General features: G+C 41.6%; 1 protein-coding gene across 1 annotated transcript; it reads left to right on the top strand.

Annotated features, from left to right (window-relative positions):
- Nucleotides 1-2,587: 2,587 nt before the first annotated feature.
- rasef (RAS and EF-hand domain containing) lies at nt 2,588-20,781 on the top strand (the record flags this gene model as incomplete). Its single annotated transcript, XM_079515970.1, has 17 exons — nt 2,588-2,892; nt 6,721-6,867; nt 7,550-7,640; nt 9,426-9,521; nt 11,418-11,495; nt 12,016-12,131; nt 13,586-13,654; nt 14,020-14,086; nt 14,337-14,413; nt 15,076-15,370; nt 15,833-15,985; nt 17,343-17,490; nt 17,796-17,877; nt 18,213-18,327; nt 19,513-19,632; nt 20,279-20,355; nt 20,685-20,781. The coding sequence occupies 17 exons, from the start codon at nt 2,588-2,590 to the stop codon at nt 20,779-20,781; spliced, it is 2,133 nt and encodes a 710-aa protein (XP_079372096.1).
- Between the last annotated feature and the right edge of the window lie 1,488 nt (nt 20,782-22,269).

The following is a 22,269-nucleotide window of genomic DNA, read 5'->3' as shown; positions in this document are numbered from 1 at the left end:
TTAATTAACACAGTAGATTTTACTTCTTCCTCTCTCTCTCTCTCTCTCTCTATCTCTCTCTCTCTCTCTCTCTCTCTCTCTCTCTCTAGGCTGAAGGTGCTCCATCTGTATGGCTGTGCCAACATCCCCTCTCAGATGGATATCAGAGAAATCAATGCTACTGTAAAAGTCTACCCTCAGCTCTGAGACACGCACGCACGCACGCACGCACGCACGCACGCACGCACGCACGCACGCACGCACGCACGCACGCACGCACGCACGCACGCACGCACACACACACACACACACACACACACACACACACACACACTAATCTAAAATATCACCTATGTGTGTGCATTGTCTATCAACTGTATGTCCCTGTGGCGATCAAGCTCGCCATTGGATTTGTTCATTTCGGTACTACCCGTGCACTGTAGCACCCGTGTTCAGTAGCTGTCCAATGGGTTTGTTCATTTCAGTACCTGTATAGATCTCATCGGACACACACTTCATCTAATGTATATTTTGTAAGTGGTGCAACCACTTCCTTAAGTGACTTTGTGTGTGGCTGGGTGGCTGGCTGGGTGCGTCTGAGCACGAAAACAGCATGGTTGTTTTTCACGACCTGTGCGCAACCTAACACACACACAAACACACACGCACATATTAACTGTATATATGGTGATTTCGGGTGTGCCAGTACAGTACAGTGACAGTACAGTACAGTACAGTGGAGGGTACAGTAGAGGGACCCCCACACGGTAACTGTCATTTCTCAACCGTTTCGGACGCGGGGCGGCTCGCCTGCGTTCCTGTGGGTCTGTAACTCCCCCCCCCCCCCCCCCCCCCTTTCCCCCCCCCCCCCCAACCCCTGGGGACCCCCACACGGAGTTGCACCACTTACTTAACACGGGTGTGATTTTTTACTTGCAACAAAGGCACACAAGATGAACACAGTTCTGTTTAAAGTAAAAGCTATTTGAGTTACATCATGTGGTCTTTTTTGTGTGTGTGTGTGTGGCAAAGGTTGTGTGTTCAAATCTATCAGCATCTATACTCTGAAGCAATTTTTAAAGATTTACCTAGGCAACCTTGTACCGAGGTACAAGGCCAAAGCAGGTTCAAGTCCATATAGGCACCGAAGCCATACTCATCGATGTACTCGCCGCGACGGAAAGTGGAGAGAAGTCGCTGCGAATTTAAAAAAAGTGAAGACATGTCGCCGGGATCTGTGGACAGCTCGCCGGACAGCTCGCCGGCATCTGTGGACAGCTCGCCGTGGTGTGATATTATTTACCAACCACTGGGCAAGCTCTCCCTCCTCGGGGCAACATATGTCCGGCGACATCTCCAGACTTTCGGGGACCTTCGCGGCGACATGTCCGGCGAGATGTCCACACTTTTCGCAGCGAGTCAGAAAACCGGCGACTTCTCCAGTTACCCTCTGGAACCCCTGGTTTACGGTGATGCAGTGGGCTGGGGAGCGTTTAATGGTATTTCTACACAGTAAAATTAGGGGGTTATGGCAAAATAAATTACCCCTATCTGAACTTTTATGTAACCATAAGATCACTTCCTGAACTGCACTCCAAAACGATGAAAAACGACATGTTTTTTTGACGATAAAGACAAATTATGGAAATCATGAAAAATGACATGATTGATGTTTTTTTTTAAATGATAAAAAAAATGATGAAAATGTTTTATGATTTTTTTATCGTTGAAAATACAAAATGTAGATTTGTTTCATTTTTATTTTGTAAAGGAAAAAAAGAAAAAAGTAGGCTTGCCTAATAGGTTGAAGTTCACAGAGACAGAGTGTGCCTGAAAAACCAAAACCAAAATATGCTATGTATGTTTATATTTAGAATAGACCAGTCTTGGCAGCTCTATGATAATGAGTGGATATTAGAATGACATAACTTTCTGACTTTCTAATAATGTCAAATTGGCTCAGAATTTCCATGGATACAGCTCTGTTTTGATTGAAGATTGTTGATTTAGTAAGTTTATTCAACCGATTACGATTACAGCCAGGTGATGCTATTCAGCATTTTGGCAGGCAGCCCAGACTGTAGCCTGAGACGTAGAGGTGTTACCTGACGCAGGTGGCTTCCTTCATCTGCGTACAAACGGACCACAAGCAGTCAAGCACACAAGACAGGAAAATTGCACGGGTCGAACACCGGTAGCCTATACCGAAGAACTTGAAGGAAATACTTCAACACACTCATTGAAGCATAATGCTGCAATAACATTTAGCAGTGACGCAATAACAGCATTTCAAATGCGGCATTTTTTTCTGTTCCCAAGAATTATAGCTTAGGCTATTTCAAAATTGGGTAAACGGAAAACTAATAATGATTTGGATAATAGCGCATGGATTACGAAAAGATTGCCTTTTGGGTTTTTTCGGATATTAATTGTGACTACTAAAGTGTGTCCCCACGGTCAGTATCACTGTATGTCTGTATCTGTAGGCCTATTGTTATTAGACTAGACTTCTTTGTTCCAGGAAATAAAACGTCTGGGTTTCCGAGGCTATTAGTAGAACTTATTTTCCTGAGGAACTTCTGTTCTGTGCCACGCCACGGGGAATGATATGAGCGCTTTGGAGCAAGACAGGCTGCGCGCACTCTTCCACGCATACGACGTGGAGAACTCGGGGCAGATCGAGAAGAAGGGCTTTCTGACCATCTGCTCGGATCTGCACGTCTCGCCGGGCGAGGCGGAGGACATATTCCACCGACTGGACGTGGACCGAGACGGCGCGGTCACCCTGCTGGAGTTTATCAGTGGTTTCAACGAGCGCTACGGCACGATGGACATGGAGACGGACTGCGGACTGTCCGCTGCGTGGGACGACTTCGAGCACCGGCTCGGGGACCAGGCCAGATTCATTCCAAGGTGACGAGTGAACTGAACATAATGACTGAACAGTAGCTGGAGTTATTATTATTAATATTACTATTAACATTACTATTAATATCAATATTAATATTAATATTAATATTAATATTAATATTAATATTAATATTAATATTAATATTAATATTAATAATAAAACAAACCATGTAGGTTTATTATAAGTGTATTATTAGGCTATTGTCCTAGTGGTTGTTTTTTTCATCAGTGATAGAGCCTATACTCAGTTTCACCATGGCAAATTGGCATAGGCTAAGCAATAGGGTGTACGTGTACTAAAGTAAGTAAAGTAAGCTATGGCTACTATGACATAATGGCCAGCATTACATTAGCCTATACTCTGCACTGCCACTGCAGTCTAGTATACTAACTAGGCTATGAAGTGAATGTTTGACAGACTGTTGCGATAGACTTGCAATTAGGCTTAATGAACAACAAAGGCTTATTGAGTAGACCTACTCTAGTCTAGGTAAGATTTGCATAGGAGCATTTTCTTTAGCATAGCCTATACTATCTTTTGCTCACTGAATAATGGCCCATTGGCCTTCTCAACTGTTTTAGTTAAGGCACTTGAACACAGTAAAATCCTATAGCCTAACTAGTTTAAATGGACCCAGAGAAAACCAACAGTGACGTTTTGAAGGAAATGATCTGCACACCGGGCTGTAGTTATGGAATAATCGTCATTATATACTTTTGATACCCAACCTCTTTCTGCCATGCTGAGGTATCTGGGGCACTGATTGTCAGTGGCATCTTCTTCCTCTCAGTTCATAACAATCCATTATATTCCTCTAGTCACAGCAATCAGCTGACTGCTGAGAAAATGATGAAAACACTTCCCTGTTAGTATTTTGTTCTTAAGTGAAAGTTGATATTGTGTGTGCGTGCGTGCGTACGTGTGTGTGAGACTGTGTGTGTGTGTGTGTGTGTGTGTGAGACTGTGTGTGTGTGTGTGTGTGTGTGTGTGTGTGTGTGTGTGTGTGTGTGTGTGTGTGTGTGTGTGTGTGTGTGTGTGTGTGTGTTTGCGTGCGTGCGTGCGTGCGTGCGTGCGTGCGTGTGTGTGTGTGTGAGACTGTGTGTGTGTGTGTGTGTGTGTGCGCGTGCATGCTTGCGTGCGTGCGTACGTGTGTGTGAGACTGTGTGTGTGTGTGTGTGTGTGTGTGTGAGACTGTGTGTGTGTGTGTGTGTGTGTGTGTGTGTGTGTGTGTGTGTGTGTGTGTGTGTTTGCGTGCGTGCATGCGTGCGTGCGTGCGTGCGTGCGTGCGTGCGTGCCTGTGTTACACATATTATGTGAGGGTATGATGGTAGACAGAGTGTAATAGAACATTGAACAGTATAGCATATCTGAAGAATCAGTTAGGCAATTAGCTATATTCTATATTCTATAGCTCTCTCTTTTCAGTGTACCGTCCAGAATACATAATAAAATAGAATAGAATAGTGAGAAGCTGCATAAAATCTTTTCTATAGAGAGAAGACTCCATGTCATGTTGTCACACTGTCACCCAAAACCACATATGCTACCTATACCACCACTTTATGGGGCTTGTTAAAAGGTCAATCAATATTCACAGTACAGGGCATGTCACAGTCCTGTAACAGCCCTGTGATATGATACTGACCATGATGATACTGACAATCCTGTATGAGTTCTTTCTCCTGGTTGGATGAAATTGGTGTCCCGACCTGAAAATTGTTAGCCTCATAATTTGCCTAACCATAACTCATATTTGTAAGGTTTTCAGGGGAGACAAAACAAAAACAGTTACCTGACTTAGGCTGTTTTCTTTCCTAAGCCATGTTTATCTGCCTTTATTTATATCTGCCTATAACTCTACTCTTCTAACACTGCTGATATTGCCTACTGTACTGTACGTATGTCTGCGTTATTGCCTATATGTCCTCAGCCAATCAGAATGCTTGTTGTGTTCAAAATAATTTCTGCCTATAGTCAAGTGACTGAAAACACTTTCTGCGTAAGTCATTTTGTGAATGCAACAAGCATTCTTTTTGGCTTAAGACATAAACAATATAAGGCACAGCAGCGGTGTTAGGAGAGTAGAGTTAGGCAAACATATCAATTTGACCAAAAAGTGAGTTAGGCAAAACTATGAGGCTAATGAAATTTAGTTTAGTTTAGTTACATTATTTCGATCCTCATCAACAGTATCACAAAAACACTACATCCAACATTTCTTTCTGGTTGACGAAAAGGCATAAAAAAGGCTCAAAGCTTATTTATGCCTATATCTATATATGTCGGTTTACCTTATAACATTTATTTCGTTATGAACGAACACTTAATATTCAATATTTACATTCAAGACTTCATACAGTACTTATACACACAAGCACATACAGCTGTTACACCCTATATAATTAGTATAATGATATACTGTATATACAGTATAATTGTGTTTACTAAATGTGTGTTTACTAAAGAGCTGGAAAGACGGGGAGACCCTTGTATTGCTACTGAACAAATACTCTATTAAATGATTACAGACAGCAGTGGCTCAGGGCCGGATGGTAACCTTGAGGTTGCCAGTTCGAACCCAGAGTTACACTGAACCCCTAATTGCTCCTGATGTGCCTTGCATGGTTTCCCCTGTCATCTGTGTATGCGTGTGTGAATGGGTGAATGTAATGCACAATCTATGTAAAGCGCCTTGGATAAAGGTACCATATAGGCACCATTTATCATTACGATCTGAATAGGTTATTAAAAAGAAATCACTTACATCACCTTTAACTGATTGGATATAGTTTAACTGTCTAAGTGCGAAACCAAAGTGAAGAGCCCATTTAGCTTCTTAATTTGACCTGGGTATAATTGGCTGACAGCCAGTAAGGTTTATCACTCTACAGTGTGTGTGTGTGTGTGTGTGTGTGTGTGTGTGTGTGTGTGTGTGTGTGTGTGTGTGTGTGTGTGTGTGTGTGTGTGTGTGTGTGCGCGTGTGCGTGCGGTATTGACACTAAGGATTATCTACGTATGTAGGCTGAATGCCTGTGGCTATGTCAAACACTCTCCACCTGTGTGACATGCAGCGCTGACAGGAGAGTGAGTCATGTTACTGAGGTGCATGAAAACATTTGTATCATTCCATCTGCCTCCAGCCAATGAGCCACTGTGATGACGACTTACTGAATGTCGTGTTTCTGGCTAACAATATTTACCGTTAAGAGAATCTGTTGTTTGTTTTTGATCGATTGATTGATATCTTTATTGTTCATGAAATAAAAACATGTCAGAGGTAACATACATCTGACCCACCATAATCAAAAGGATAACACAAAAACTTTTACGTCAGCTGATTTTCACTGGAATTGGAACTCTAAACATCCTACATGTAATTAGCTGGGCAATAATACATAAACCCTACTACTATATTTAGTCAGCAGCTTGTTTCTTCCACTGCTAGAGAAGAATTACAATAATAAAAAGATAAAATGAAGTTGTCGTCGTACATAGAATTATAGCTGTAGTAGCAGTTCCATTAGCATTGTCCATTCAACTACGGCAATTTAAAAAAAGAGTCCTTTTGGTTTTACAGCTGGGTCTGTTAATGGAGAACTGGAAGACAAGTAAAGAAAACCATGTCAAGGAGAAGCAAAGATATACATAAATAAATACACATAGCATAAACCAGCAGGTAGCCTACAGTATGTACAGTACATGAGGTTAGACATAAAGTTATTCAGTACGGTAGTAGGTCCACATAGCAGCAGGTATGTTCATGAGACTACTAGACATTAAGATGCAAAAGCGTATCAACACATTGTCACCATTATGTGACTGTCTTCCAGCAGCGAACAGGTCGCTACTCTGTACCACAACATCAACCTGACGGAGCCCAGGCTGGTTCCTCATTTTGAGAGAGTGATCACAAACTTCACCAGGGAGTTCAGACAGCATCATTCAGACATTGAGAACCTGGCCCTCGCTGTCAAGCGGTAGGACACACACACACACACACACACACACACACACACACACACACACACGCACAACTTCATTGTCATACAGATAATTGCGATTAATGATATGACATTATTTTGCATTGACTATTGGAACATATCAATAGAAATAACATGAATGTGGAATTTAGGCTTTCAGCATGGACATGTACAAATAATAGTGATCAGGAGATTACCGGTATGTAATATTTGTGACAGGCCTAGCAAAACACACACACACGCACGCACGCACGCACGCACACACACACACACACACACACACACACACACACACACACACACACACACACACACACACACACACACACACACACACACACACACACACACACACACACACACACACACACACACACACACACACACACACACACACACACGGTATGTGTCATTGTTGTATGACTTAGAAGTATACCAGATAAGTCCTTATCATGGTTGATAGCTGATAACACCAAGGGCTGATATGCCACTGAATTTCACCTTGCTGTGGAAGGAAATCACAAATCAACACATCAAACATACATGGTCACGGTTCAAATTCTAGTACTATTTTCTCATTGTGTTTTTAACTAAATAAGGCTATACAGTATATGATCATCCATAAAAGGTTGGCAACCGCTGCTTGATTTTAATTTTGATAAGAACATGTTGTTTGCAGAGCGCAGGACCAGGCATCAATGCAGCTGAGTGAAATGGAGGAGGAGATGGATCAACGCATTCAAGCTACTGAGAAAAAGATGCGACAGCAGGTGACAGAGTACAGTTGCACGCACATAACATAACCTCACAGGAAGCCACGGGTTAGTTTTAACCTGCCACAGATTCGTTTTAACCTGCCGCAGATTCGTTTTAACCTGCCGCGCATGTCGCGAGCCACGGGTGAGTTTTAACCCAGCCATGGGTTAGTTGTAACCAGCCGCGCATGTCAGGAGTGATGGTGTTGTCGGACTAATGCCTGTCCGACTGTTAGTATGTCTTACAAATGCACCCCACATATTACATAACGCAAACACAATCCCATACACAGCTTGATTAGACCTCCCCTCCTTGTAAAATATTCCGGTTTTCCAAGCTATCATGGTATCATACCCGCGGTTGTTCTCTTAAGTGTTTAGGCAAAGTGATAAGCAGGGTGGGTCTACTTAGCTCTTCCCTCATGTCAAACACAAACACATAGTATGTACAGCTGAATATCATATTACTGTTCTAAGCTCAGACACATCGACCAATCGGATGTAGTATAATATATCATCATGGTTTTACACCTGTATGGATTTTAGATTCGAGAAATTAGTGAAAAAGTGAATAGAATGCTGCTCTGTAGATACAAACAGAATCCATAAAGAAACAGGCTATGTGTCTTTGGTCTAAATTGAGACCATACATGGCATGCTTGCAGGGATACATAATAATAGTTCTCTGTTGTTACATGAAATATCAACATTAAATTCCTTGATCTGCATTTGGAAATATTTTACTACATAGCAACTATTTAATACTATTCACAATATTGATAAATATTAATAAACTATTCAAACATTAAAATTGGGACACTGCTTAGATTTCGGGGTTGTGTTATCAATACACAGTTATCTATACACAGTCAAATCTAACTAACTTGTTAGTTAAACAAATGTACGCTCATGGATGCATTTGTACACTCTCATACAACTGGATAAATTAACACTGACATTTTACTTTGTATGTGGATAAATCATAATTGTTAAAATGGTTTGTGTTTTATAAAAGCAACTATGACCTTGCAAAGTTATGATAGCGGGTTATGTTCCAATATTGAGATCCTGTACATTTCTAAGCCTAACAAAAAACATATTGACACTCATTTGTGTCAGCACTGCAATAGCTTGAGTTCTAAGAGAATGAACCCCACCATGGCATTTCATGGAAAAGTAAGATATGATAACAATATTTAGTTTTCCATTAGGCTACAGTGAATTAAATTTAAACCTTAGAGTAGCCGACTCAGAGATACAAAATACACTCTCATAGAACTCTTGTAATTATAGAGTGACAATTGGATTAATTAATTCCTATGATTTGTTAGTTTTTTCACTTATTTTCATACACAGGGAAATAAACCATGTCTTATCACTGTGTGACGTGTGTGTGTGTGTGTGTGTGTGTGTGTGTGTGTGTGTGTGTGCGTGTGTGTGTTTTTGTGATGTTATGCAAGTGTACCATCAACCCTGTTTATTCTGGAGCTACTGTTTGCTTTAACTCAGAAAAGCTCACACCTAGTAATCTCTCCTGCATTCTGTCACTGGATAGACACACACAGACACACACACGCACGCACTGAGGCGCACACGCACGCACGCACGCACGCACGCACGCACGCACGCGCGCACGCGCGCACGCGCGCACACACACACACACACACACACGCACACACGCACACACGCACATACACTTACATATGAATGGCCAACTGATGATTTGTTTGTTGTGTGTGTGTGTGTGTGTGTGTGTGTGTGTGTGTGTGCGTGTGCGTGCGTGTGTGCGTGCGTGTGTAGGAGGCCTATCGGACAGAGGCAGCTTTGAGTGAGCTGCGGTCCAGCTATGAGACTGAAGTGTATGAGCTCCAGTGTAAAATCCAGAGGATGCAGGTGGTAAGTGTTTCATGTCAACATCCATGACTTTCTGTACTGTATGTAAACAGTTTCTCCACTGCACAGTTCCCTCATGGAATGGACATTAAATGAGTACATCAAAATCTCATCGGATGCTTTAAATTGCTTACAATTAAGTGGCATCCCGCACTCTCACATCGCATCGCATAAGTGCTTAAATAAAACATTGTTCAGTCAGACATGGTTAAAAAAACGAGCACATAAACGGTGATAAGCTTCGACCAGCACTCAGACTTGAACATTTTGACCAACCAACCAATTGAGTGGATTATACTAGCTTCCAGGGCCTGTTCCACGAAACTTGGATTAACTAATCCAGGATTTAGGACAAAACCAGGCTTTTTAAATCCTGGTCTTTACAGCCTGGTTTATTCTGTTCCACTAAAGCCAAGCGAGGCTTAGAATGGGCGGATTTATCGAGCCAGGATCATAAAGCCTGGCTGAATGCAGAGCCTGGCTTTTTGTTTCTAGACCCATTCGGTGGAACACAGATTTACTGATCCTTCTTCTTCATGGGGTATTATGGCAGTTTGCATCATTAATAGTTGCATTACTGCCCCCTTCTGTATATCTCAGTATCATTACTAATCTATTCAAGACTTACTGATACAAGGACTTAAGCTTCTAAAATAAATACTGCTGCTGTAATTAAAGAGAGAACATACTCTCAACAGTGGATAGACTGAATGATTACCCCAAAAATGTAGTTTACATTTTACCACTACTATTAACTTAAAACAGAATTCTTAATATTGTAAGCATAATGATATTGTCGCATTGTGATATTTGGCCATAACTCCCTCCTCTGAGGGAGCTACCTTTGGGGAAGGGGGTTGTTGTCCAGACAGGGGCCAGACTGGTGAACTGTGGGTCATGGGTTCAATAGTGGGTGAAACGTTACAATGGTAATATGTTGTAAAACAATGAGTAATGGTAATATTTTGTGGTTTTCACTTTTACAAAAAAAATATATAATATAATATAATATAATATAATATAATATAATATAATATAATATAATATAATATAATATAATATAATATAATATAATATAATATAATATAATATAATATAATATAATATAATATAATATAATATAATATAATAATTCTTCTTAACCGTGCACTTGCACGACAGCAAACCTATTCTGGGGAACATTCACCAAAAGCAGCTGATCTACAAGCTCACAAGCTGTCATGATGTTGTGCAGCCTATATATTTGTTTTATTTTATTTTATATAGTGCTTAAATTAGTCCTTTAATGCAGACCGATAAAAATAAGGCAACATAAACCTATAATAATTGAATAAGTGTGGAAAACATCATTTTGTAATCAGTTTGACTGCTTAATGAACAGTAAAGACATCAGGATTAGGTTAAACCTGGCTGTTAGCCTGGTCCGGAGCAGGCTAAATCCAAAGCATTAGTTTCCATGGTAACTAATGTAGCATCACTTTCATGAAACCGAATCAAGCCTCAACATATCCAGGTTAACTGGTTAAATTAATCTGGCAAGATTAACCAGCTTTCATGAAACCGGTTAATCGCTGATCCAGGATATATTAAACCAGGATATCTGTTAAATCCCGGCTTAATCTCTAATCCAAGTTTCGTGGAACGGGCCCCTGGTCGGAGTTCAAACACAAACACAAAAAAAAGAATAATAATATTAATAGAATCTCTGCTTTATTATGTTAAAACTATGAGATTTCAGCTCAGATGTCCTTCATGAGATCAAGACAAAAGGAGATATTTATCTTGACAAGCGGTGTGCATACTTTGGATTTATGTGCGATCGATGTACAGGATATTTGTATGTATGTGCAGTATGTATGTATGTATGTATTCACTGTGTTATTATTATTACCTCTTCAGATAGAAGAAAAGTACAACAACATTAGTATGAAGGATGAGGGTACCGTCCTGAAGAAGAAGATTAACTTACTCTTGTTGGTGAGATGAGATTCATTCACTTTTGATTCAACTCCATTTTTATATCTTGAAATTGTGCTATATATGCATGACATCCCATCAAACACAATGTTTTAAATTATATACAGGAATAGGCTTGTTTTGTGTGTGTGTGTGTGTGTGTGTGTGTGTGTGTGTGTGTGTGTGTGTGTGTGTGTGTGTGTGTGTGTGTGTGTGTGTGTGTGTGTGTGTGTGTGTGTGTGTGTGTGTGTGTGTGTGTGTGTGTGTGTGTGTGTGTGTGTGTGTGCGTGCGTGAGTGCGTGCGTGCGTGTGTGTGTGTGGAGGGGGGGGGGGGGGGGGGGGGTGCTTGATTAAAAAAAAAATCAGCTGGAGTTTGTTTCTTTGTGCTCCTTCTATACTCTCAATCCTGAGTTATACTTATACAAGCTTAGAATGTGTTGTGTTGTGTTTAGAGCTTGTAGGTCGGCTATCTCAGTGCGCTATAACATCGTGCAGCTAAGAATAAACCGGGCAACACTCCCTCCTTCATCTCTCACTCCAGGACAACCAGAAGTTAAAACATGAGCTGTTGAAGTCTCAGACCAACATCGCCTGCCTACAGAGTGAGATGGACACACTGAAGATGGAACTGACAGACCACAGCATGAACACTGAAAGGTCAGCCTAGTTCACTAGTCATTGTTTGTTTTGTTCTTTACAGAAGGATTAATTCATTCATCGAGGTAAATTATTATACTCATTAAAATAATAATAAAAGGTAGACAAGTTTACTTGTCTCTCTCACATACTGTACACGCACACACACACACACACACACACACACACACACACACACACACACACACACACACACACACACACACACACACACACACACACACAGACGCTAGTCTGTATCCAATTATTAGATGCTAGTTATTGTAACCAATAGCCAACCAGAAACCAATAATATATTTTCTCCAGCTTCCTGTCTCCAGCTCAATAATTGTAACCAATTATCTAACTATAGTTTGATGTCCAACATTATCTCAATTCCAACATGTGACTGTATGCACGCATGCACACACACACACACACACACACACGCACGCGTTACCTTGAAAGGAGCCTCGCACAGGAGACAGAGAGAGAGAGAGAGAGAGAGAATGAGAGAGGCCTACCAAGAAACAGAAACATAGGCCACACCCCCTCACACTGACTGACAGACAGCTCCCTGGGTGTTTACGTTTCATTCACAACTGTAACAGGATATCCTGGTGTGACTTCACACACAATAACTGCCCCACAGCGGTTACCATGGCAACATGGCCACAGGGAGGGTAGAGTAGACTGTCTGGCCCTTTGAACCACATCAGTAGGAGCGTTCGCAGTTCGCACACATAAATTATAGTCTTATTATTTGTGACGTTGGACACTTTTTTCTGTAAAAGTGTTGAGAGGCTCTTGGCAAAATGACCATGCCACAAAGAATGAGTTACCGGTCAGCTATACCGAGGTGTAAATTCAGCTTTATCCTATTTCACTTCTGCATGACCTCACTTTGTATAAGGCTTGGAAATATAATACTGTAAGTGTAGTATCTGCAGGGATTTTCAAGAGTGGAATGTGAAGATGAATACAGTATAAGCAGCTTATTCATTTGGCTAATTGTCACCTAATTAATCCAATCAGGGGAGATACCCATTTATAGATTACATTTTACTGATTTCCAATTTTGTCTACAAATCATTCCATCACATCCAATTCCACTATCCTGTAACATGTATGAGTTCTCTTGCTTGATTGGATGAAATTGGTACCCTGAACTTAAAATGTATTTTCTGTTTACTAAAGAGCTGGATAGACAGGTAGGCCCCTGATTTAGAAAAATAAACACTGTATAACAATGTTAATCTAGAGCTATATGAATATGCACCCCTTCAAATCCTATGTCCCCCAGCATAAAAAATAACGGTCTGCTAACAATCTACTATTCTTGCCAAATGTTCGCCTGTTTTCACTGAATGTTTGGAAGAAATTGGGACACTGGGGTTCATATGGTTAATGACAGGTGAGACCACTGCTGTGTTCCTCATCCAATGGCTTATTGTTTACGACTGTTTTGTGTGCAGAGATGAGGAGCTGATGAAGGAATACTCTGATGAGAGAGAACTCCTGGATAGTCAGATAGAGATTCTGCAGTAAGTGGGCCAACACACACACAAGCATGCAAAGACACATGCACACACAAAAAAACATGTACAAAATATTTTACAAGGAGCTAACCACTTATGTTCTATGTACTTTGTCGTTTGACCATAAGCTAAAATAGCTGGTCTACATCAAGCTCATAAACTGGCACTCACATTCTGATCTTATAGATTTCAATCTTCTTAAAAGTATTTGGAATTCTGGAGAATTTGGGGGAAATATTTGACAAAAATGTGTACTGTAAATAAATGTTTCCCTCTGTTTCCATTGTGTGTGTGTGTGTGTGTGTGTGTGTGTGTGTGTGTGTGTGTGTGTGTGTGTGTGTGTGTGTGTGTGTGTGTGTGTGTGTGTGCAGGGCAGCCAACAGAAAGCTCCATGACACTAATGATGGTCTGAGAACTGCACTTGAAAGACACTGCAAAGTTAGTGTTCACACACACATGTGCACAACCAAGAATATGGATAGTTTCCATCCACGCACACACGGACGCACGGATGCACGGACGCACGAACGCACGCACACGCACACGCACACGCACACGCACACGCACACACACACACACACACACACACACACACACACACACACACACACACACACACACACACACACACACACACACTGTACTGTACTGTGCATAGACTGCCTGTTTGACAGTCTCTTTGTTGTAGGTGGGCAGAAGTGTGTCTCTATTGGACCTAAGGAGCAAAAGCGGAAATAAATCATCACCATACTCTTTAATGGACCGGTAAGACCTGTAAAGACAGACATTGCAACACTAATTTCGTATTTTCAATATGAATTGTTTGATTTTGTTGTTTGTTATTAGCCTTTGGCAGAAATGTATTTTCTGGAGTGAGTATTCACTATTGCATTTTCTTTTGTTTAAAGCCATTTAGTAGAGCTGTTAGCAGTACTTATATGCTGATGGAACACAATAAACCCATGTTGAACTCTGACTGCTAATAAGACTATGTTATTCCTGGTACTGCACAACTTGCCCTGAACATATGACTGTGTATTTACACAGTGGTCGTGTAAACGTTGAGTCTGCTGCTTTGAGGTATTTGTTTAGGGAACTCTCCAAGGTGATGTACTGAGAAACTGGAACGTTGGGTTCTGTTGTTAATAGATTAGTATAATATTTAACACTTTCATCTTAACATGATGTAGAAAAACGTAGGAATCATGCTGATAGTAGCATCAAGTATAATATTACACAATGCATCCTGTAGTCCTTTTCCTCTGGGACTGCTCAATAGCCACGTACACTATAGTCAATAACCGTTCAGATTTAGAGGTTGTATACATTTGAACATTCTCTTTTGACTCAAGTCCTGGGGTTAGTACTTTGTCCACCACTGGTGTTATGCTGATGATATCCTTTCTTCCATTTCTTTCCCCTTACAGGTTCTATGAACGTATGGAGGAGGAGCCTCTGGACAGCCGCAGGCCCAACTGTGACAGCCTGGCCCTGGCTATGTGTGACCCAGGCCTGAAGCGCAGATACAGCAGCGAGTGTGAAGAGGACAGCCTGCCTGAGAGCTACATGGACAGCGGTCGATCCACCCTCCGAGGCTCACACAGAGGCTATGACTCTGAGCACGAGGTCAAGGGTCAAGAGGAAGAGGAGGAGAATGACAAGGACAATAGACGAGAGGACGAGAAGGAGGATAGCGTGATGGAAGACGACTCTGACACTGATGTAAGACACATACCACATGCATGCTACACAAGCACAGCGTGACATGACACATACGATACCACATGCATGCTACACAAGCACAGCGTGACATGGCAATGACTTTTTTGTTGAACTGTTACTTATCAAAATCTATTTCATTGTGTTTTGCTACATCAGTGTTGTGTGAATCTTAAAGCCACAATTCATAAAAACATTTTAGTGAATAAAATGTTACTTTAACCAATCTGTATGTTAATCAAATATAACTAACACAACTGCAATGGTTGGAGGAATGGAGGTGCTCTTTTGTATATCCTGTGGTTAGGTAGGGCCACTACTAGTTGACAAGAGGAATTGCACCAAGCTCAAAGTGTAATATCTCCCCTGCCCTAACTGGCTTTCCATTCTTGCAGTAGTAGAACTATTTCAACATGTATTGTATCTAATGTTTGATGCTACTTATTTCCGCCACTGTGTGTCTAGGTGGCTGAGATACAGGACAGTGAATCAGCTTTTGGGTCAGAGGCCGGCTCTATTTTAGAGCAGGAAGCAGACTGGAAGCAGTCTCAACCTCATTCTAGAACGAGCTCTGGAGCCTCCACAACTAGGAAACCTCTCACAGTCATCACCACTCAGGTACGAGGGAAACAGAGGGATACTGGGAGGGTTAGGGTAAGAGGGAAACAGAGGGATACTGGGAGGGGTAGGGTACCAGGGAAACAGAGGGATGCTGGGGGGGGTTAGGGTACCAGGGAAACAGAGGGATGCTGGGAGGGTTAGGGTACCAGGGAAACAGAGGGATGCTGGGAGGGTTAGGGTACCAGGGAAACAGAGGGATGCTGGGAGGGTTAGGGTACCAGGGAAACAGAGGGATGCTGGGGGGGTTAGGGTACCAGGGAAACAGAGGGATACTGGGAGGGGTAGGGTACCAGGGAAACAGAGGGATGCTGGGAGGGTTAGGGTACCAGGGAAACAGAGGGATGCTGGGGGGGTTAGGGTACCAGGGAAACAGAGGGATACTGGGAGGGGTAGGGTACCAGGGAAACAGAGCGATGCTGGGGGGGTTAGGGTACCAGGGAAACAGAGGGATGCTGGGATGGGGTAGGGTACCAGGGAAACAGAGGGATGCTGGGAGGGTTGACCAGACAGTGGCCTTGTCGTTAGAGTGTCCGCCCTGAAACTGGGAGATCGTGGGTTCCCGAGCGTGGCGCACGCTGCGGCGCACGCTGCGGCTCACGCTGCGGCTCACCGCTCCAAGAGATGGGTCAAATGCGGAGAACAAATTTCACTGCGGTAACGTGTGTGACTAATCGTACGACTTTGACTTTGACTTTGAGGGTTAGGGTACCAGGGAAACAGAGGGATGCTGGGAGGGGTAGGGATGTCCAGATGGAAAAAGTGAGGGATGTACATTGTCAACACTTTGTTCAGTCAGTTGTGGAGCAGCCACCTAACCTGACTGAAAACTTACTTTTAAGGAGATGTAAAAAAGAAGAAAAAAAGTGTTCCAGTGGATCCAATTAAGTTTTTATTTAGTCACAAGCTCTTGTTAATACTTAATATTCAATTTATAATATATAATTTATAAGTCAATTTGTAGGTATATCACCTCCCTTTCCAAAGAAAAGTTTGGACGCTGGAATGAGAATGGACCGCACATAACACCCTCATCACTGTTATAAATAATTACCAATTCAGTCCAAGGGAGGGCTGAAGACACACAAATTATTTAAAGATATACTTTTTTTGGCTTTTGCCTTTATTGATAGGGTACAGTATTTTTTGGACAGGAAAGGGAGAGAGATGGGGGGAAGACATGCGGCAAAGGCCGACGGGCTCAGGACTCAAACCCGTGACACGCCGTCAGGATTACCGGCCTAGGTGCCTGGACCGCTCAGCCGCAGCCCAGGCCAAGGACGATTATTTAAGACTATATTGATAATCGTCAAATACACTTCACTCTACCATTGTTTGTGTTCTGTCTCCCCAACAGGAGAAGAAGAGCAGTGTTGACATGGGTGTCATGACATCAGAGAAAGCCTATAGGATTGTATTGGCCGGAGACGCTGCCGTGGGCAAGTCCAGCTTCCTGCTCCGCCTCTGCAAGAACGAGTTCAGAGCGAACTGCAGCGCTACACTAGGTGGGTTGGATTCAGCTGCTGAGGTTCTGTGATGCTGAGTGATTAATTAAAACCTTATATGCTTCATGGACTGCAGTCCCTTGGGGGTCTATTAGTAGACCCCCTACTTTTTTCCCTCTGCACATCGTTGGGGAAAATAGCCAATCTACAATCTCACATAGTGTCGCATCCTGACAAACTTATAGCTATTTTTGGCAGCTCACGCAAAATAGAATTATCACCAGTCTGTCCCATGACCTTTGGTTCAATCAATTTGATTGAAGTGGAAGGGTCACTGTAATGCAATGTTTCTCTGGTGTTTCTAGGTGTGGATTTTCAGATGAAGACTCTAGTTGTGGATGGAGAGCCCACATTGCTGCAACTATGGGACACTGCAGGACAGGAAAGGTACGTCATTCAACACTTGTATGGCGCAAAGCATACATTTTACGCCTTAAAAAAACTCACATAGTGACATGGGTGTGCCCGCCCGTTGGCACATCCTCCCTTGAGCCAATTTTAATATAAGAGGATATAAATATTCTGATAGAATGACATGCCCAAAATTGAGATGCCAGGTTTAAAGTGGATGAAAGCGAGATTTGATTTTGTGAACTTTTACAAAATCTTTGTCGCCCCCCCATGTGGGGTCCTGGGCCCCAGTTTGGGAAACACAGCTCTATTAACTAGTGAAAATCAGAACTAAAAAGTTATCTATGCGTCATGTTCTCTACCCACGGCAGGTTCCGCAGCATTGCTAAGTCTTATTTCCGCCGAGCGGACGGTGTGCTGCTGTTGTACGACGTCACCTGTGAGAAGAGCTTTCTGAACGTTAGAGAATGGCTGGATATGATTGAGGTAACACTTCATTTCTGTCTTCTACAATACACATTATACAACAGGTCGTTTTGAGGAAGCAATCTGATTGGTTGAAACAGCCTTCTAGCCATGCTTCAAACCAGCATCATGGAACACCTAATTAAAACAAAGCTTGTTACAAGAGGCCTTATGTTATTATTACTATTATTATGCGAACTGTGGCTGCACTACAAAATCCTCTGTGAATTTAAACTTAAAATGGACAAAGATAACAGACCATTAGCAAATGGAACCTTATAATGTTCAGAAGAGTTAAATTAACACTGAGGACACTGCTGTGTGAGGTTATATTTTTGGAATGTTAAAATTGTCTGAATGTTAAATGTAGTGACCTTGCTTGTTTTTCTGTCTTTACATGCAGCACATACATACGTAAGTGTGGACTATACAGTATGCCAGCATGTGTTTTGTTGTAACGTGGCCTTTTTTGTGTGAAAGTGTCACTTTGTCAGATGTCTGTATACATATAGTATCAGGGCTGGGCAATTAACCAAACATATTGAAATATTTAAAAATATCAAAACCGTAACCGATATTTAGAAACAATATCTGACTTGTGATTTTTATAATTGACTAAATCGATTTGCCTGATTAAACACTTAACCCTGTATATTGTACTTCTTTGTACAATGGTGATGTACAAAATAGCTAAAATTGTCAATCTACAAGCTCACAACACATTGCATCGCAACACATTGTAATCTTGTAGATATGCAATTTTCACTACATATTTTGTATCGTTCTTTACACTGTAATTGTGGCAAAGTAGTCGTGATAATGATTGAAGATATCGTCTGGCCATAACACATAAATGTAGATATACAGTCTAGTGCTCTGTGATGTTTACGTTTGCTTTGATTTACACAGAGTTCACAATACAAATCAACTGTATGATATGTCAAATATATGATACATAGATAGCACATACATACATACATGTACTATTACGTGTGTAGCTTTTATGAAGACATGCAGGCATGCTAGTAGGCATGTACTGTAGCTTTTATTATGTGTTGAATGTGTGTGTGTGTGTGTGTGTGTGTGTGTGTGTGTGTGTGTGTGTGTGTGTGTGTGTGTGTGTGTGTGTGTGTGTGTGTGTGTGTGTGTGTGTGTGTGTGTGTGTGTGTGTGTGTGTGTGTGTGTGTGTGTGTGTGTGTGTGTCAGGATGTGTCCCCAGATGATATTCCCATCATGATGGTGGCTAATAAGAGTGACCTGAGACAAGAGGCACTGAAGAATGGAGTCAGCTGTGTCCCAACCAGCTGTGGAGAAAAACTAGCTATGGTAGAGCACACACACACACACACACACACACACACACACACACACACACACACCACAGAGCTACTTTCCAGCCGGGCTCATTCATTCCAATGAAAATATCATGGATTTTTACACATTAAATACTGGTTCATTTTTGGAACCAAACCTTCAAAATCTCTTCCAAATCTGTGAACAAGGCCTGCCATATGCACTGGAAATATATATTTACAATTCCCATATACTTTGGTGCACTGCTCCTCCTTGTTATAGATAGGGGGAGGGCTGTCTTACTGAGACAATATCTAGTCCAGGAAGTAGGTTAAGTGAGCCCAGTGTCCATGACATCATGGACACTTTGAAATACTAAAATATCTAAAAACACATATTACCCACATAAAAACGTCTCCCAAACATCATTCAAATAAGCAAAAGGGGTGAAGTGTCCTTTAAGAGGTATTGTCTAAAGCGTTTTTTTACTATTTTCCATTGGTTCAATATTTTCGAAACAACACACAGATGTAAAGGGTGTTCAATAGCACTGATAATATGAAGGAAAAAAAACATCTAAAAAAATGGAGTTAGGTGGTTTCCTCCCGACAACAACGATATATTTTCATATTGTATAGAACTACAGTCAACCACAGTGATGGTTAATATTCCCTTACAGACATACAATGGCCTCTTCTGCGAGACAAGTGCCAAGGATGGAAGCAATATTCTGGAAGCTGTTCTCCACCTAGCCAGGTAAAGATACTCAGAATGTATATTGTCTACTCACTCACAGTTATTACACAACATAGAAACAGCGATGGGTTTTGTTGAATGTGACATTTGTTTTCTAGTTCAGACTAGATCCTTATCTATCAAAACCAGTGATGAAATATGGTGTTGATTACTGATTACTTGGCTAGTGGCAAAAATCCCTCAATACAAAGCCTCCAATTGAATTGTGAACCGCATCTTGACCTTTACTGCCCTCTAGTGGGCAACATATAAACGGACATTTAATAGATCTTCCTGCCCCTTTTCCCTCTCTCTCTCTCTCTCTCTCTCTCTCTCACTCTGTCCCACAGAGAGGTGAAAAAGCAGGGTCATTCTGATGTGAGCAGCGACTCGTTAACAAGCCTGGCAGCTACCAAGAAGAAATCAAACTTATCCTGCTGCACCTGACCCAACACTACATACAGTATATCCAGTGTTTGACTCAAGGTGAACTCAGTGCGAGTCAAGGAATCATACTCCTGCTACAAGGAAAGAGAAAAACTAAACGCAAGGATATTTAATAGCCAAGAATGCCGGGGGGGGGGGGGGGGGGGGAGTGCCACGACTACAGCGAGAACAAACCAGTCATTGTGAGCATCAGCGTCATCCTTTGCCTTTGTCACTGGACGTAGAAAACTGAAACACCACAACAGCAGGACGTCAGGGACAAATGTCAGAGACAAAATATTTCTTTTATTCATCTTTTCAAAAGAAAAAACACTTTCCACAGAACACTTTGTATTGTTGGACTCACTCTTGACACAAGCAACGCTTCTACAGAAGTTCTGTCTATTGTTTAGTTAAGCTAAAGGCTTTTCTGCCTTTATTGATAGTATCAAGTGAAGATGGACAGACATGCAGCAACGGTCGTCATGAATGGGACTCGAACACGATACCCTGTCAGGCCAAAGCCTATATGTGGCATGCCGCATGCGCCTGGACCACTTGGCCAGCGGGCGCCTGGACCTGGACCTGGACCACTTGGCCAGCGGGCACCCCTAGTTCAGGTTTTTTAATTTATTGTTAGGAATAGTAACTCAGAAGTAACTCATTTAATGTATCATCTCACGTTTCCTGAGCCATACCTGGAAGTCAGTGTCTCTTGTTTTACGAAGTAAACAGGAAGTAGGCATATAAACAGGAAGTAGGTGTACAAGCAGTATTGTGTATTCAAATTTTGTCAGACCACAGAAGAATCTGTTATAACCCACCCAGCCAAAAAAACTGCTCTCAGCAGGAAATGCCTTGTTCTGGCCCTTTTAAGAGTGTGTATCTGCATGTGTTGATTTTACAACATGCCTTTAGCTTACACATATTTACACAATGTTCTCCCACCCCACGTATTTCACATTATGTGTGCACGTGCACAATGATGGTGATACATGTCAACAGCAGAATGTCTACTACTTTTTGATAATTTTGCAAGTGATGACAACATGATGGATATTTTAAGCCTATTTTTAAGCCTATTTCTATATTTAAATCTCAGATAAGAATGGTACTTATAAACTTGTAATCAGCAAAGTCCTTACCAAATTACATTCCGCTTTTAAAGGTAGATTAATATAGTCCATACGACCGAAAACACATTACAGATATTAAGACATTAGGATATAAGAACATTTTCAGTGTTCAATGTTTGGTTTGGTTTTATCTAAGCTAATGCTACCCTCTGTATTCTGAAAACAGGAATTCTAACTCCACACTGTTCCTTTTTCTACATGCTCAAATGACACCCATATATATGAACAGTGTTAAACTGTCCCTCCCATTTCAATTCCACGTGATAATCTATAAAGCTACAACCCAGGTCTTATTTTAATGAATACAATGTTTTTTAACTGATCTATATGGTAGAGTATGTTCATACAATACAGGTATAACTTGCACATTTGC

Source organism: Electrona antarctica (assembly GCF_951216825.1).
Source record: "Electrona antarctica genome assembly, chromosome: 12".
Classification (NCBI taxonomy): Eukaryota; Metazoa; Chordata; class Actinopteri; order Myctophiformes; family Myctophidae; genus Electrona; species Electrona antarctica.
The sequence above is the reverse complement of the archived record's forward strand: the minus strand, read 5'-3'. Positions and strand labels throughout refer to the sequence as shown.